The 17555-nt window shown below is 39.9% G+C and overlaps 1 protein-coding gene across 7 annotated transcripts; it reads left to right on the top strand.

Moving 5' to 3' along the window:
- Positions 1–1147: 1147 nt before the first annotated feature.
- LOC126615819 (CBL-interacting serine/threonine-protein kinase 3) lies at positions 1148–7074 on the top strand. 7 transcript variants are annotated; one of them, XM_050283733.1, is made up of 15 exons: positions 1148–1370; positions 2055–2264; positions 2474–2536; positions 3245–3316; positions 3565–3672; positions 3757–3837; positions 4184–4237; positions 4340–4465; positions 4551–4640; positions 5562–5684; positions 5828–5938; positions 6162–6275; positions 6374–6430; positions 6518–6592; positions 6759–7074. In XM_050283733.1, exons 2-15 carry the CDS (start codon positions 2094–2096, stop codon positions 6780–6782), a joined length of 1269 nt encoding a protein of 422 aa, XP_050139690.1. In that variant the 5' UTR covers positions 1148–1370; positions 2055–2093; the 3' UTR covers positions 6783–7074. The 7 variants fall into 7 exon arrangements, with proteins under 7 accessions (XP_050139690.1, XP_050139692.1, XP_050139685.1 ...); XM_050283728.1 differs by having other exon boundaries at positions 1149–1370; positions 6775–7074; XM_050283729.1 differs by having other exon boundaries at positions 1149–1370; positions 2064–2264; positions 6775–7074.
- The last annotated feature ends 10481 nt before the right edge of the window (positions 7075–17555 follow it).

Genomic DNA, 17555 nt, shown 5'->3' on the forward strand with positions numbered 1-17555 from the left:
TTCAAGAAATAAAGTAATAATTTTTGAATTACAGAGCACAAAATAAAATTGAAATTAACTTTCAAAGAGTATTTAAAAATAAAGCCCTAAACTAATTTATACTGCTGTTGCAGATAAGAGTGGAAAAATGATTTTTTGATCATGTAGTTTTGATGAATGAAGAGTAAAGCGGTATGGAAAAAAAAATATCTAAAGAGAGGAAAGAAGAAACGGAACACAAGTGCATAAAAAAAAAAAAAGAAAAAAAAATGTAGCCGATGTGATGACGTAGACGTCAACTTCAACTTCAACGAAGAGAGAGAAGGGTATTTAATAGGTTTGGGTCCTGTACAAGTCTATCCTCTATCAAGAGTGAGAGCTCCACAACAAACGAAGCTTCGACCGGAAAAACAAACAAAAGCAGATTTACATCTCATCCGGATTCTAACAAAGAGAATTTTTATTAAGAATCAAATTATAAATTATTTTTAGTGGGGATGCTTCCGAAAAGTGAACTTTAACGAAAAGCATTTAGTACTGTTTACTTTAACGAAAAATCATATTTTTACATTAAAAAGTCAATCTTGGTACTATTCAATTTACCATTTATTCAAAATTTTCAAATCCTTTTCATTAGCTTTCCTTTCTGAAAAATAACTTAAAATTTTTTATTATAGTATGACTTATATTTAATATGATAATGAGAATGATTTTAAATGATAATGTTTTACAAAAGTTTCCATGTAATAATGGAAAGTGACAAATTGATGAGAAAATATTAAAACATGAAAAGCGGGAGAAAAGTTTTCTAGTTTGAATGACACAACAAAAGTGCTTTTGGGGCATATGTTTTTAGTGGGTCTTTATTGGCTCTGTCCATAATTCTTATGATTCTTATATCCGTTCATTGTATATTGTACGGTTATATACCATTTTGATTTTTTTTTTAAAAATTAAACACGAAAAACCACATTATATATTATATACAATAGTCGATAGTCGGATAGAATGCGAAAGCAAGCTGTACTGTGGTGTACAACACCGCACAACGCACAACGCACAACGCATGGACCTCGACCTGGTCTTGGTCCCATCCAGGACGCAATTATTCATTTTCGTCATTAAATATAATATATAATTTATTTTATAATATATACACAAAAATACAAAGATAAGTGAAAAGGAAAAAAAAGAAGAAAAAAGAAAAGTGATAGAAGAGAGAAGGAATCGAGTCTAGTCTGGTGAGCCTACTAGTAATTGGGTTGTCTGGTAGTGAAGTGAAAAGTGAAGTGATTGCATTTCCAGGCAGCCGAGGAGGAAGGAAGGAAGGACGGACGGAAATCCAGGCGGCGGGGGCGGCGGCGGATTGATTGTGGTCATAACCTGTTCAAGTATGTATTGAATCATTGTCTCCCTCTGTCTTTCTTTTCGACTTTTTATCGCTTTTGTTTACAATAATAATATGACCATCCACGTGAACGGGAACGTGATGATTATTGTATTATATTCTTTAATAATAAAGAGAATTATTATTATTTATTTCTTCGTCTAATTCCTTTTCCTTGTATTATTAATTTATTAAATTAAATATATATTTGATGAATTGTGGTTGTTGGTTCACGTCATAGATGCATAAATAATATCATCGCTCAGTCTGTGAGCTGCTCCCGAAGAATTTGAAGATTTTATTGTCTCTGTTTGCAAGGGTTTTTGCAATTTGGGTGCCTTGTTTGTGTTTCCGGTACTGGGCTTGTGTTTCTGCTGCTGCAACTCCATGTTTGAATTGATAAATACAATTAATTTAATTAATTTTGGGTTAGTAGTGGAATTGGATGCTTCGATTGATTGTTTTCTTTGTGATTTTTGTGGACGGTATTGTTCTTGTCTGAATTCTTGTTTGCATGGTTTGGTTTTTCAATCTAAATTTACCAGAGTTCGGATCAGGATTCGGATCTCAACTGTGATGATATAATTGCAATTCCCTTGATGATATGGTTCTAGTGTTTCTGCTCCTCGCTTTGTTCATTTCATTACAGTGTCACAAAAAAAATTCACTCATCTATCTTTCACGCAAGTTCTCTCAGGAACCCGCACGTTGAATCACTAAGTCGAGAATGAATCAACCGAAAATCAAGCGTCGGGTTGGTAAATACGAGATTGGAAGGACAATCGGTGAGGGTACATTTGCAAAAGTCAAGTTTGCTAGAAATTCTGAGACTGGGGAGCCTGTGGCTCTCAAAATTCTTGACAAAGAGAAGGTTCTGAAGCACAAGATGGCAGAACAGGTCTGTTTGCTTTGCGCTTTCTCTTCGTTCTCCGTCTTGTACTTGTTTTTGTTTTTCATGTTATTTATTGGTTTATATGGATTCTTGCTTCCTATCCTCAAAACCACTCTAGACAACTCCCCAACGAAACTTTTATGTAGCTTCATCCAGGAAACGGAGTGAGTTTAAACAAGGTCCTTTTAAGTGTGTTATTTTTCATATTTGCGCAGATCAAGCGGGAAATAGAAACAATGAAGCTGATTAAGCATCCAAATGTTGTTCAGTTGTATGAGGTCTCTCTCAATCTCTATCTGTATATATGCATTTCTGCTTCTACTTGCATGAGCATGTGGTCTGTTTGCTTTCTATATTCACCTTGCAGGTTCTCTGAAGTAGGTCTTCTTGGTATATGGATGTTCACAATTTAATGTGGGAATATGGCCAACTTATTTCTGTTTTTCCCCTAAAGTTGCTACACTATCCCTTCAAGACGTGCCTTAAAGGATGCTTGCACGTTGTTAAAAATCTAATCCAATCAGATTTTATTTTGAACTGTGACATTTCAATTTCAGTGTCATCTTTAAGTTTTTAATTCCTCTTCTGGTTCGTTGTATTTTTTGGTAGTTGATAATTTGGATTTCAATTGTTAGCCATAGGTTCTGAAGTTTATTAGGGAAGCCAATTCTTTCTTATTTATGGTTCATGATCCATAATGTTTAAAACTATATCCTCTTACATCACGTTGCGGGTACCTTTATAAGAAGTTGTTAATAATTTACAGCTGAGATTATTAACAAGACTTTAGTCACCAATTTCCGTTGCATGTATTAATCTTTAATGGGTAGAGTGTTAAATACTCTCATTTCTGTGGATTCTACCCTCCTCATGTCAATATGGAGCAAATACAAGTGTCCTGTAAGGGAAAGATGAATCCATTTACTACCAGTAAAAGTGGCGCTACATTTTGATGCAACTGTATTAATAATTTTGTGTATTTTCAGGTAATGGGGAGTAAGACAAAGATATTTATAGTTATGGAGTTCGTAACTGGAGGCGAGCTCTTTGACAAAATTGTTAGTGTCTTCATTTTCTTCCAGTTGTATTCTATAAATGGTTTATTATCAATTTACTAAAATAAATCACATACTGTAATTAATACTGCAGTCTAACATTCCCATTTAGCCTAAATTCTCTTCAATTACCAAGTTGCCTTGCTCACTAATTTGTGTACATGGATCTGTTGACCCAATCAAATTCAAGCTCCGCTGATTATTTGGGAGATAGTTCATATTTTCTCACGAGTACTTCTTTTGATATGAAGGTAAACAATGGACGAATGAAAGAAGATGAAGCACGGAGATATTTTCAACAGCTTATTAATGCAGTTGATTACTGCCATAGCAGAGGCGTCTATCATAGAGATCTCAAGGTACTTATGCTTAGTAAACGTGCATATCACAGATAAATACAGTAAAATGTTAATAAATTTTCATTTTCATTGCTTTTCTTGCAGCCAGAAAATTTGCTATTGGATGCATATGGGAACCTTAAAGTTTCTGATTTCGGATTGAGCGCACTATCCCAACAAGTCAGGGTATAAATGATATTAGGCCATCTGCAATTAACTTTCTTTCATCATTCATATATAACTATCGTTTTATCTTATTGATGTTAGTTTTGTTGTCTGGATGGTCGGCATAAATATCTTTAAGTAACTATTTGCAGAAGCAGGTGTCAAATCTCTAGAAATTATTAAAATTGTTAGAACATTTATATGATAGGAGTTATATGGAATTTAGTCTCTCCCTCATTTATCATTTACATCAACACTGTAATCTGTGATGCACATTCACATCTTGTTCTAGTAATTGGTGCATTTGGGATTGAGATGATGCATCTTAAATATTCAGAATTTATTTCTTACTGTGACGCATTGGCAGGATGATGGGTTACTTCACACCACCTGTGGAACTCCAAATTATGTTGCTCCTGAGGTATGGATAAGTATTCATTCCAATCTTCTTCCACATTATATATATTTATCTTTATACACCGTTGGTCCTTAATCATGCAAAAATGTACTCCTGTGAGCTTAGGTCCTTAACGATAGAGGCTATGATGGGGCAACTGCGGACTTGTGGTCATGTGGAGTGATACTCTTTGTATTGCTTGCAGGTTACTTGCCTTTTGATGATTCAAATCTTATGAACCTGTATAAAAAAGTGAGCATTTTACTGATTCTGTATAGCAACTACATATCGTCGTTGTTCATATTCAGTTTATTATCTTCTTTTGCTATGTATGCAGATCTCGGCAGCTGAGTTTACTTGTCCCCCGTGGCTCTCTTTTGGTGCCATGAAATTAATAGCTCGAATTTTGGATCCTAACCCTATGACTGTAAGTAGTTTATGCACATTCTGTTGATAAGATTGTGGCCTTTCTGCTAATTGATATATTTGATAATATAGCTTCACTTTTCGTAACTTACACATGGTGGTGATTCATATTCATTTTAAAACATAATGTTAGATGTGTTGTACTTTTATGCGCAAACGGAAGCGAATTCTAACAAAGTACCAATATCAACGTCGTAGGTGAAAGCTAAAACAAACAATCTCAAACTAACACGAGATTTACGTGGTTCGGCGTAAAACCTACGTCCACGAGCGAAGCACGGCGAGGAATTTCACAAAACAAATGGAGATTACAAAAGAGTGTTTAAACTCTCACAACCCAAATCCCACAAATTACAAACCCTAAACCAAACGAGTAGAGAACTCAAACAAACAGAGAAGATTCTCCCAAATTGCTCTCTAACTCACAAACTCACAAATTGACTCTCACCAAATTGCCACACGAATGAGCCACACTAAATACACTAACCCTAAGTCCTATTTATAGTGCATAGGACTTAGGTTACAATAAGAATTTAGAAGTTCCTCATCCAAACATAGCATTAAAGAATTCCAGATAATTTTATCTTTTATGTATTTGATGTTTATACTGGTGAGGCATGATAAAAAGCAAAACGAAGATTGCTGAGGTAGTGCTCAAAGCAGGGCAAGGTTTTCATCATAATTCATATGCATCAATCTGATTGTTTGAGTATATTGAGCATGTATATGACCAGATGCTGTTAATTCTTTCCCGAGCCTTCTTTTTTCTTGACAAGAAAAGTGTCTGCTTCGTGGCACTCTTCAAGTGGTTTCCAGAACACTGAATTCATCACAGACCAATTCTTTGTATCGAATTACCCTGAATGTGCTCTTACCACCAAATATTTAGTTGGTGACTATGATTTCATTTGTTATATGGCAGCGTGTCACTATTGCTGAAATTTTGGAAGATGAATGGTTCAAGAAGGATTACAAGGCACCCGTGTTTGAGGAGAAAGAAAATACAAACTTGGATGATGTAGAAGCTGTTTTTAAGGATTCAGAAGTATGTGCAAGTGCTTTTTTCATAATCAGTATTAAGGTTTTTATTTACGTCTTTGGTTGCTAAGCATTGTTAAAAGTTAAGAATTAGAAGGAAGTGCTGCTGTTCTAAAAGTTGTCTGATACGTGTTCTTGGCTTCATGACAGGAGCACCATGTGACGGAAAAAAAGGAAGAACAACCAGTAGCTATGAATGCTTTTGAGTTAATTTCAATGTCGAAGGGGCTCAACCTTGGGAATTTGTTTGATGTAGAACAGGTTTGCTTCATTAGAGGGCTTGCTGGCTTTCATTAGCAACATGTGCTGTGCATAGTTTTATGCCTGTAACACTTTATGGGGACTGCATGCATTGTGAAATGTTGAAATAATTTTTTTTTTAAATGTCATTTGTGTATGAAAGGCATTTGTTTTCTTCTGATATTATTTACTATTGTTTTGTCCTATGGGGAAATAAAACTTCAGTTTTGTTCAAAATTTGCAGGGATTTAAGAGAGAAACAAGGTTCACATCCAAATGCCCTGCCAATGAGATAATTCATAAAATTGAAGAAGCTGCTAAGCCTCTTGGTTTTGACGTGCATAAAAAAAACTACAAGGTGAGAAGATGCAGAAGTTGGAATTTAAGGATTTGAGCTATTTGGTGTGCGTGCGTGGTGTGTTAAGAAGATAACAAATTTTATATTCGTTCTCTCAGCTGAGGCTTGAAAATATGAAAGCTGGAAGAAAGGGAAACCTTAATGTTGCCACAGAGGTACATGGAAAGTTCTATTGAGCTTAAAAAGTTGGATCAGTGTCGTTTATATTTTGTTTTTAACACATCGCTTGCTGTGTTGATCAGATATTTCAAGTTGCACCTTCTCTTCACATGGTCGAAGTGCGAAAAGCTAAAGGGGACACCTTGGAGTTCCACAAGGTAACGCTCTTCGCTTAATTTGCTTGATATCTCATAATATGTTTAACCGGCATGGTGGGCAACGCCAACACCAACGCCGTATGTAAAATTAGTGATTAGAGCATATGTCTTTAGTCTTGACAAAGGAATAGGCTTAAGTAGGTAAGTTTGATAGTGAAACTCGTAGTTTTTGAATTTTGCAGTTCTATAAGAACCTCGCAACAGGCCTGGAGGATGTTGTTTGGAAGACGGAGGAGGATATGCAACAAGTCAAGTAAAATCAGTGTTATAATTGTAATCAATTTCGCCAACCAATTGTTCCTTCTACTGTTTGTGTGAGAACGTTCCTTCTTTAATTCTACTAACGCGGGTTGGGTTGCTTCTACATCAAATGTATTTAAGTTTTATTTGTACTTTAAATTGTTTCGATGCCAATCAAAACTATGATCCAACCATCGTATCTTAGATAAAAAATAAAATAATAATAATACAATAATTTGGTATGTGTTAAGACTTGGAGCCTACACGACGCTCATGCCGAGTAACTTATGAGTTAATTACGTCTTTGTGAATGGGGGTGTGCTAACTCGCAATCGAGCTTGGTCAGGCGAGTAGAATATATGTGGTGGCATGTTCTGTTGACTTCGACATTTAAGTGACTACTCTGTGTTGGGTTCTAGAACTTGAAGACAAGGTTGTCTAGTTCATTGCAAAGTTCAGGATCTTCTGTATTAGGTTTGGCTGACTCAATTATATTTTTGAGAATATAGGTGCATTTAATTAGTATCAGGCTGTAAGTGCATATGTACTTTGTTTGTATCATACTTGACCAATCTCGAAACTACTGAGCATCGGTCAACATTATACCATCAAGGACCCACCCAGAAGAGTTTCCTTCCAACCAGGAGGCCAATCACAATGCGACACGTGTCGACATCAGAAGCCAATCATAGCGCGACACGTGTTAACATTATAAGCCAATCACAACACGACACGTGTCAATGTCAGAATAAAACTAGAAACTCTCTTCTATAAATAGAGATAATTCTCTCACAATATTTCATAATGTCATTTGTACTTAATCATTCACTAGTACTCACAAAATGAGAGCTTGAACCTATGTACTTGTGTAAACCCTTCACAATTAATGAGAACTTCTCTACTCCGTGGACGTAGCCAATCTAGGTGAACCATGTACATCTTGTGTTTGCTTCCTTGTCTCTATCCATTTACATACTTATCCACACTAGTGACCGGAGCAATCTAGCGAATGTCACAAACCTAACACTTTCTATTGTACCAAAGTCCTCACTGATTTTGTGCATCAACATTTGGCGTCATCTGTGGGAACGACATTTATTCCCATTCTCTTCAACTTTGTTAAGCTGGTTTCCACCATTCGTACACTCTCTTTTGACCAGACATCCCTTTCCAACATGGGGAGAGAAGGAAGCCACAACACACAGAATGACACCCATCTTGCACCTGGTGCGAAGCAACGAAAGAAGGAACAAAAGAAGTTTGCTCTTCAGGCTAAAGTCGATGAGCTGGAGGCTCAGAACAACAAGATAACGATGAAGAATGAGATCATCTAAGAGCAGTATAAGAAGGTCTTCGAGATGCTCCATGAGGCTAGATATACTAAAACACACGAGCTCATCACCCCTGTGGAAGTCAACCATCAACTGGGTGCCTCCCAACATGGAGGGTCATTTGCCCTCGACATGGGTATTCCCGTTGAGAAGCGAGCTACTCATCGAAATGGCGACCAACATGAGACTTCTCTCAACCTAGCTGCTTTGACCCGAAGCAGGAGGAGTGGAGGAAGACACCTCCTTACAGAAGGAGTGAAAGGATCGAAAACCGTCTTTCGCGACTGTCAAGACTTCCTAAAGCAACGTCGAGACAATCCCATCCATGTAAGCTCGAAGATCAATGACCCAAGGGTCTCTGAAAGACTCGGTCCCCTCCCATGTCCCAGGCTGGCTACCAATTTGGGGAAGGGGCAACAAGTCTTAGAGAAACACGAAGGTATAGGGGACTCAAAGATGTTCCGATAGACATACCTTGGAAGTCAGTACGGCGAGTCCAGGGAAAAATCACATGCTCTTGATCAAACCTTCCTACTTCCAAGAGGAGATGGAGATTTACGAAAGAAAGATCCAGTGGTACATGACTCCACTCAGGACCCTCTTGTCCTACATCTCCTTAAGGAAGTAAACAAGTTGAAGGCCGAACGACAAGCTGAGATACTTGATTGGAACCAACCTAGGCCTGGCTCTCTTACAAGGAGGATCCTTGACACCCCCATCCAAGCAAAGACAAAGCAGAAGCTTGGCTTGCAACTCTATACTAGAAAGAAGGACCCGATTGAACACCTTAACCTCTTTGAGTCTACCATGGCATACCGGATGCACACCGACGAAGAGCGATGCCTTCTCTTCCCTTCCACCCTCTCTGACGGAGCTCTAAACTGGTATTGTCGTCTTCCAGCTAAGACAGTAGACTCATTTGAGGAATTGAGGAAACTGTTTGTTTCTCAACACATTTTCTAGACCGATCGCTTGCACTCTGTGGATGACTTGTACACTATTCGCTAGAAGCCAGACGAGTCATTACGTATGTATGCTGGTCGCTTCAGCTATGAGTATTCCCGTTGTGCCGAGACAGACGACAAGACTGCCCTCAAAGCCTTCACGGCAAGCCTACGTGATTGTTTCTTCAAGTACATGATCAATGACAACACTTGGAAGACTTACTCTGAGGTGATGGCATATGCTTACAACCATGCCTCCGCTAAGGCAAGGACATTTCAAAGGAAACCCCCACAGCCACCCCTTATCAGCAAGTAGGGAGTGGAAGCTAGATCCAACCAAATGAGAAGACCTTGACCTTCCAAACGGCAGCAGTGCCTCCTTTTGCCTTACTTAATACTTCACCAAGTCAACATACATATCAATCTCAGGGCAAAAGGAAAGATTTCCATTCTCACCAGTCCCATTTTAGTAAAAGGAGTAAAGGACACTATCGCGATAATCAAGGGTATCGCCACGATAATGCTCGCCCTTAGGCAGTCAACACAGTGGGCCAAACACGTGTCAGGATAGGCCCTACCTCGAGGTATGAGACATACACACCTTTCAACGCCACATGCGTGGCCATTTACCCCAGCATAGCACACTTGATACTGAAGCCAATGCCGAGGCAGTTGGGTTACAAACCCACGAAGAACACGGGCACGTTTTACTGCTACCATGAGCATAACGGCCATGGCAGCGAGAAGTGTATCACTCTTCGGGATCATATTGAAGCTTTGGCGCGTGAAGGAAAAATTGATCGATTCCTTCTTCACCCTTTAAGGGATAACTTAACCAACACCAAGTGAATGTGAATCTTCTAATAGGGCCATGAAAAACAGCGAACGAGCTTTAAGGCCTGGCCACCAAGTGTTTCACGTGGAAGATATTAGGGGAGGCAAATATCAAAAGCCTAACTAGGATCCAATATGTTTCTACCCTGAGGAAGAAAGAGGTATCATCTACCCTCACAACGACCTACTGATCGTGGAGGCTCACATAACCAACTTTGAAGTAAGACGAATCTTGGTAGACATGAGGGTTTCGGTCAATATCATGTTTGCTGAAGCTTTCAGGGCACTTAATGTAGTTGAAAACTTGCTTGATCGCTTGATTTCTCCTCTGATAAGCTTCTACGGTGATATCGTGCAACCTATAGGGAGCATACACTTACCTTTCACCATTGGTACATGCCCTTACACAGCTACCATTACCACTAACTTCCTGGTAGTTGATTGCCTAACGACATACAATGTCATCTTTGGACGCACAGGCATCAATGATCTCAAGGCCATGGTATCTACACATATGTTGTTGATGAAATTTCCAACCCCTTATGGCAATGGTTACATCAGAGGAGATCAACTTAGTGCACGATCATGTTACAACATTTCGGTCAAGCAACAACACCTGCCTGTGCCCAAGGAAACCTTTTCTATACATGACCAAGTCATAAAGACAAGCCCGGACTAAGCCAACTTGGATCTTCACGGTGGCAACAGTTAACCCGACGATCCTCGAAATGACTCTTTCACCTATCAAGCACAACTCGCTAAAGAGCTGGAGAAGGTTTCTATATCAAAAGATTATCCAGATCGCATGGTGAAGATTGGCACCACCTTGTCACCACCTATTCAGTTGACATTGATCTTTTTTTTGCAAGAGAACACTGAGGTCTTCGCCTGGTCATACGAGGACATGCCAGACATCTCTCCCGATATCATATGTCATCGCTTGAGTATTGACCCCAAGACCAAGCCGGTGAGACAGAAGCGAAGATCTTATGACGCTGAACGATATGAAGCAATGAAGGCAGAAGTTGAAAAACTCAAAGGCATAGGCTTCGTCCGGGAAGTCAATTACCCAACATGGGTAGCAAATGTGGTCCTTGTTAAGAAAAATCTAACCAAAGAAAGTCTCTTGCTCCAAAAGGTCTTGTAGAGAATGTGTGTCGACTACATCGACCTAAACAAAGGATGCCCGAAGGATAGCTTTCCTCTTCTTCTCATTGTCAGACTTATAGACTATACGGCAGGGTGTGAACTCCTGAGCTTCATGAATGCTTCCTCAGGATACAACCAAATCCTCATGAACCCTCCGGACCAAGAACACACAGCCTTCACTACTGATAGGGGACTATATTGCTATAAAGTCATGCTCTTCGGCCTAAAGAATGCAGGATCGACTTATCAGAGACTAGTCAATTCAATGTTCGTCGAACAGATTGGGAAAAGCATGGAAGTTTACGTTGATGATATGCTAGTCAAGAGAAAACATGCTGACCAACACATCGCTAGCCTATCTGAAATTTTCACCATTCTGAAGAGGTATCGAATGAGGTTGAACCCCAACAAATGTGCCTTTAGCGTAGGCTCTGGCAAATTCTTAGGCTTCATGATAAGCCAACGAGGCATTGAGGCTAATCTCGAGAAGATTAAAGCAATCCTCGACATGAAGGAACCGGTAACTTCAAAAGACATCCAGAGCCTTACTGGCAAGGTGGCAGCCTTAACTAGGTTCATCTCTAAGGCCACAGACAGATGTGCTCCTTTATTCAAAGCACTTAAGGGAAGTGAGAAGTACCTTACATGGACTGATGAATGTGCCGAGGCATTCAAAAACCTCAAAGACTACATGAGTAAAGCCCCTATGCTCTCCAAACCTGAGGTTGGTGACACTTTTATTATCTATCTGTAGGTATCGGCTTCGGCAGTAAGTTCTGTTCTTATTCGAGGAGATGGTAATGTCGAACGGCCTGTCTACTATGCTAGCAAGGCCTTACAAGATGCAGAGACATGATATTCCAACATTGAGAAATTGGCTTTAGCATTGGTCATGTCTGCTCGAAAACTTCGCCCTTAAGCACACTCCATCATCGTGCTTACCAATCATCCTCTTTGACAGATACTTCAAAGTCTTGACACTTCGAGGTGAATGATAAAATGGACGATAACATTGGGTGAGTTTGACATCTCCTACCAACCAAAGCCAGCTGAGAAGGGCCAAAGTAGTGGCAAACTTCATCGCCGACTTCACATATCCTGTTGATATTGTTTCTACGCCTAAAGAAGTGGTTTCATTACCTTCGGAAGCTCAGAAAATAGAACCACAACCCTAGCATAGAGTCTATATGTTGATGGCTGGTTTCATTACCTTCGGAAGCTCAGAAAATAGAACCAACAGCCCTAGCATAGAGTCTATATGTTGATGGCTCGTCCAACCAACAGGGTTGTGAAGCAAGACTAGTCCTTACGACCCCTGACAAAGTGGCGATGGAGTATGCTCTTCATTTCAAATTCAATGTGTCGAACAATGAGGCCGAATATGAAGCCCTCCTAGCAGGCTTACGTTTGGCCAAACACCTTGGGGTTAAACGAATTGATATATTCAGTGACTCCCAATTGGTGGTTAACTAGGTCACCAACAACTTTGACGCTAAGGATAGCTCCATGGCAGCATATCTGGCACAAACACAATTGTTGCTCAAGCATTTCCACTACCAGATCACCCAAATTCCTCGAGCGGCAAACAGTCATGCAGATGCTTTGGCTCGCTTCGCCTCAGCGGTGGAAGACAAGATTGGGAGAAAAATTCAAGTCGAATTGTTGGCAGTACCAAGCACCATGGTTGCGGAAGTGTGCAACTTACAACAGGGGGATAGTTGGATTACCCCGATTTATAGATTCCTTGCTCATGGCACCCTTCCAAATGCAAAGTCCAAGCTAAGCAGATTCGATACAAGGTTACCCGTTACTTGATCATTAATGACCAACTCTACAAGCGGGGTTTTAGCCTACCATACCTAAGATGTCTTACGCCCGCAGAGGTGGAAACTGTCATTCGGGAAATACATGAAGGAGTCTCCGAAGATCATGCTGGATCTCGATCCCTAGCATACAAGGCTTTTCGCCAAGGATATTACTGGCCAACATTCCACCAAGATGCCATCAGAATATCCTGCTCATGTGATAAGTGAAGGAAATTTTGAGCAACATCTATGGCATGCAATTAACAATTAAAGGCGGAATCATGCTTGTATGCACTCAAAAACAAAACATTGCCCATGAAATTCAAAGCCTAGTAGAAGGGTGAACCAAGACTCAACTCAAGAACAAAGTGAGTTGAGAAATCTTATACCTTTGTTGATTCCTCTTTGCATAAGCAAAGGCTAATCACCCAAGGAGAGGGCCTTCATTCCTTGCTTCTTAGCTCCATGGATTTCTTGGATGAGGATGGTTGAAAGGATTCTCTAAGTTCCCAAAGTTAAGAACCTCTAATTTTTCCACACCAGAGAGAGACTCGAAGAAGAGATGAGTGACCTTGGAGGAGGGAAGATTGCTAGCTAATCTCCTCTAAGGGGGCCAGCCTCCTAGAGAGAAAGGGAGAGACATTGTGTTCTCATCTTTTCTCCTAAAGAAACCCTAATGAAGAAAATGCTATAAAGTCATATTTATACGTACCTTCATTGGAGTGGCAAACTTGTAATAAGTCCAAAACCCACTCCTTTATCAATATGGCAGGCCATAGGGTTTTATTGGGCTGTTTGGCTCTTTGAGAATTATTAGTCATTAAGTTGTCATGCAACTTAAGTTAATGGGCTTGACGTTCGAAGCCCATTGGGCCTTGAGGCCCAAAACTAACCCGAGGTCTTTAACAAACTTTATTCGTTTGATTAATTAACATATTAATTAATCATTGCCATAAATAATTAAACCATTTAATTATCCTTACTCATCTCCGTTGTTTCTTCAATCTCTACCTTACACGGTGTACGATCCATTAGGTTCGTTTTAGCGAGGTAGTGGGCGATTAGAACTTTTTCAAATTGATTGTGAATTGAAACTTACTTTCAATTCTCCCTTTAGTGATTATACACGTTTAGGGCTTCCACAAACCATGAGTGACACCTAGCAGTATGTCATGGTTACCCAAGCTAATCAGAAGAGGTGGAGAACCTATTCAGTTTAGGATTACAATGCAATACGGTCTTTCTCTAATACAATACTCTTGACCGCATTGTTTGGTTTGATAGTTTATTCATGTCTACTATCCAATGTGATTCTCTTACTTATATGATTACCTTGAATGTGATTGGGAACGATTTCCTAAATCTCATTCATACTCTGGCTAGAGATTCTTAATCATATCATAGAGTATTCTTCCTCAAACGGTTTAAAGGTTAAAGATCCCTTGTTGCACATTCACTTGCCTCCATGGCTAAATGGCTTAACCCCAACTATGCCGTGGACACCCTCTGACGGAGTGACTTTGACATAGTCAAAGATCAATGACCTAACCATAAGACAACTATGATGCCTCAGGTTAATTGACTACTTTGCATTATCCCAACCATGAGTTCTCATGTGACATGAGTATGAGAACTCCTTGTTGATCGTGTTCAGTTGACTCATTCTTTATTGAGCACCTACATGCTTATCTTGGTGTCAGTCACACCAATGACTCGAGACCAGTCACTCTCCCTAAGAAAAGACATAGCACGTACTGATCTTAACGGACTGTCAATGCCCAATTGGTAATCCTATGATCAAGAACGTTTAGGATATGTATACGAAAGAGAATGGTCTCATGAATCTAACTTCTTTAGATCGCATTCTCCCAATTACATATTCCTTGGACTTATTGTTGAAGCGTATAACACTTATATGAGACGGCTTTAAACAATAATCTTTGCCCTTTATATTAAACTATATTAGTTTAACATCTGAAATGTCCGTAAAGTATCATCATATGATTGGTTTAAGGGCACATTTCCAACAATAAGTGTCAACGCTGCGCAACTATTCCTCACTCCTCTCTCGAGCCTCTCACTCCTATAATCAGCCCTTGGCCCTTCGCCCAATGGGGACTTGATTTGATCAGCCTAATGCCTGCAGGGAAGGGCAAGGTTCGCTATGCAATCGTTGCAGTTGACTACTTCACAAAGTGGGCCGAAGTAGAACCCTTAGCAACCATTACTGAGGCAAAAATAGAAGACTTCGTATGGAAGAACGTCCTTTGCAGATTCGGCATTCCCAATGCGATAGTCACTGACAATGGGCGACGGTTTGACAACAATAAGTTCATGATGTTCTGCTCTAAGTTCAACATTAACTTATGTTTTGCCTCCCCAGCTCATCCCCAATCTAATGGACAAGTTGAAGCCATCAACAAAATAATCAAGCGAACTTTGAAAACCAGCTTGGACAAGGCTAAAGGTTGTAGGCCAGAATTTGTACCCCAAGTTCTTTGGTCATACCACACTTCGTATCAGACATCAACAGGAGAAACCCCATTCTCACTTGCTTTTGGTACAGAGGCAGTTGTCCCAGTTAAGCTTGAGCAAGCAACGTTCCGAGTCCAGAACTACGTGCAAAGTGAAAATGACAAACAATTTACCCTCAACTTAGATCTAGTCGAGGAACACAGAAACCAGGCTCACTTGAGGAATGTCGCCTACAAGCAGCGCATCTCCAACTACTATGACTCAAGGGTCAAACCTTGTTCTTTCAAAGTGGGGGACTGGGTATTAAAGAAAAGATTACTCTGCGACACAGTCCCGAGTGAAGGAACACTTAGTCCAAACTGGGATGGACCGTTTGAAGTTGTTGGCATTAGTCGCCCTGACTCCTACAAGCTTAGAAGCTCCGATGGCAAGACCCTTGGCCATCCATGGAACGCTGATCACTTGAAGTACTATTACACTCACATCGTACAAGTGTTAAGCTTCAGCCGTTCGGCATCCTATGTAACGAAGACTATTTGGCATGAATTCAATAAAGAGGTGATTTAGACAACTCGGTCCTAATCCTCTTACATTCCTAGCAATGAAACACTCGGGTTTAAAGCTTCAACATGAATGCTTCCAACATGAAATAAAGTCTAAGTATATGTTAACAAGACTATACAAATAAACGAACAACTTCACAGTATATTCGTTCAATCATACATTCCAACACATTCATACATAAGCCAACTGTGCTTCGAAAGGGTTCAACATACTTTGTATCATTCGACACTTACTACAATGTGCCTCGACACCTTGCTCTTATTCTCACCAACCATATGATGAAATGTGAAGAAGGAACTTATCTTCATGCCACCAACCAGGTGATGAAATGTACAACCCGTAATCTCCTTCATGCCACCAACCAGGTGATGAAATGTACAATCCGTACTCTCCTTCATGCCACCAACCAGGTGATAAAATGTACAACCCGTACTCTAATATCATTTGGCAACTTGCCACTCATGCCACCAACTAGGTGAAGAAGGAACTTATCTTCATGCCACCAACCAGGTGATGAAATGTACAACCCGTACTTTCCTTCATGCCACCAACCAGGTGATGAAATGTACAACCCCGTACTCTAATATCATTTGGCAATTTGCCACTCATGCCACTAACCAGGGGATGAAATGTACAACCCGTACTCTCTTTCATGCCACCAACCAGATGATGAAATGTACAACCCGTACTCTAATATCATTTGGCAACTTGCCACTCATGCCACCAACCAGGTGAAGAATGAACTCATCTTCATGCCACCAACCAGGTGATGAAATGTACAACCCGTACTCTCCTTCATGCCACCAACCAGGTGACGAAATGTACAACCCATACTCTAATATCATTTGGCAACTTGCCATTCATGCCACCAACAAGGTGAAGAAGGAACTCATCCTCGTGCCACCAACCAGGTGATGAAATGTGATGAAAGGTGATGAAGGAACTCACATTCGTACCACCAACCAAGTGATGAAAGCAACTCACCATTCATTCCACCTACCAGAAGACGAGTGGTACAACTTGTACATGTGAACTCTCCTAGCATTCACAAATAATAAAAAACCCTCAAACTTGACAACTCAACTAGGGGAGCACTTATGCCCAACAAGAGTTATAGTCACCAACAAAGTCTTATTGCAAGCCAACAACAACTTCAGTGCATGGCATACGAAGATCAAGCTATTCAGCCCTCTTGCATTTGCTTCAGACATTTCTCCTCTTTAACAATGCAAACATTACAACTCGTAGAAAACTTAACACACTCTTGATCAAGACAGTGTAAAGCAAAACCAATTTATGGTGCCAACAAGAGCTTTATCAATGGAAGGCAACCACAATTCTCAAAAGCTTCACACATTCTTGATCAAGATAGTCTGAAGTAAAACCAATTTATGGTGCCAACAGTGTGAAGCAAAACCAATTTATGATGCCAACAAGAGCTTCATCAAAGGAGTTCAACCACAATTCTCAAAAGGTTCACACACTCTTAATCAAGACAATGTGAAGCAAAACCAATTTATGGTGCCAACAAAAGTTTCATCAATAAAGGGCAACTACAACTCGTAGAAAGCTTCACACACTCTTGATCAAGACTGTTCGAAGCAAATTCAATTTATATGGT

The sequence above is a fragment of the Malus sylvestris genome, chromosome 3 (genome assembly GCF_916048215.2).
Source record: "Malus sylvestris chromosome 3, drMalSylv7.2, whole genome shotgun sequence".
NCBI classification, from domain to species: Eukaryota; Viridiplantae; Streptophyta; class Magnoliopsida; order Rosales; family Rosaceae; genus Malus; species Malus sylvestris.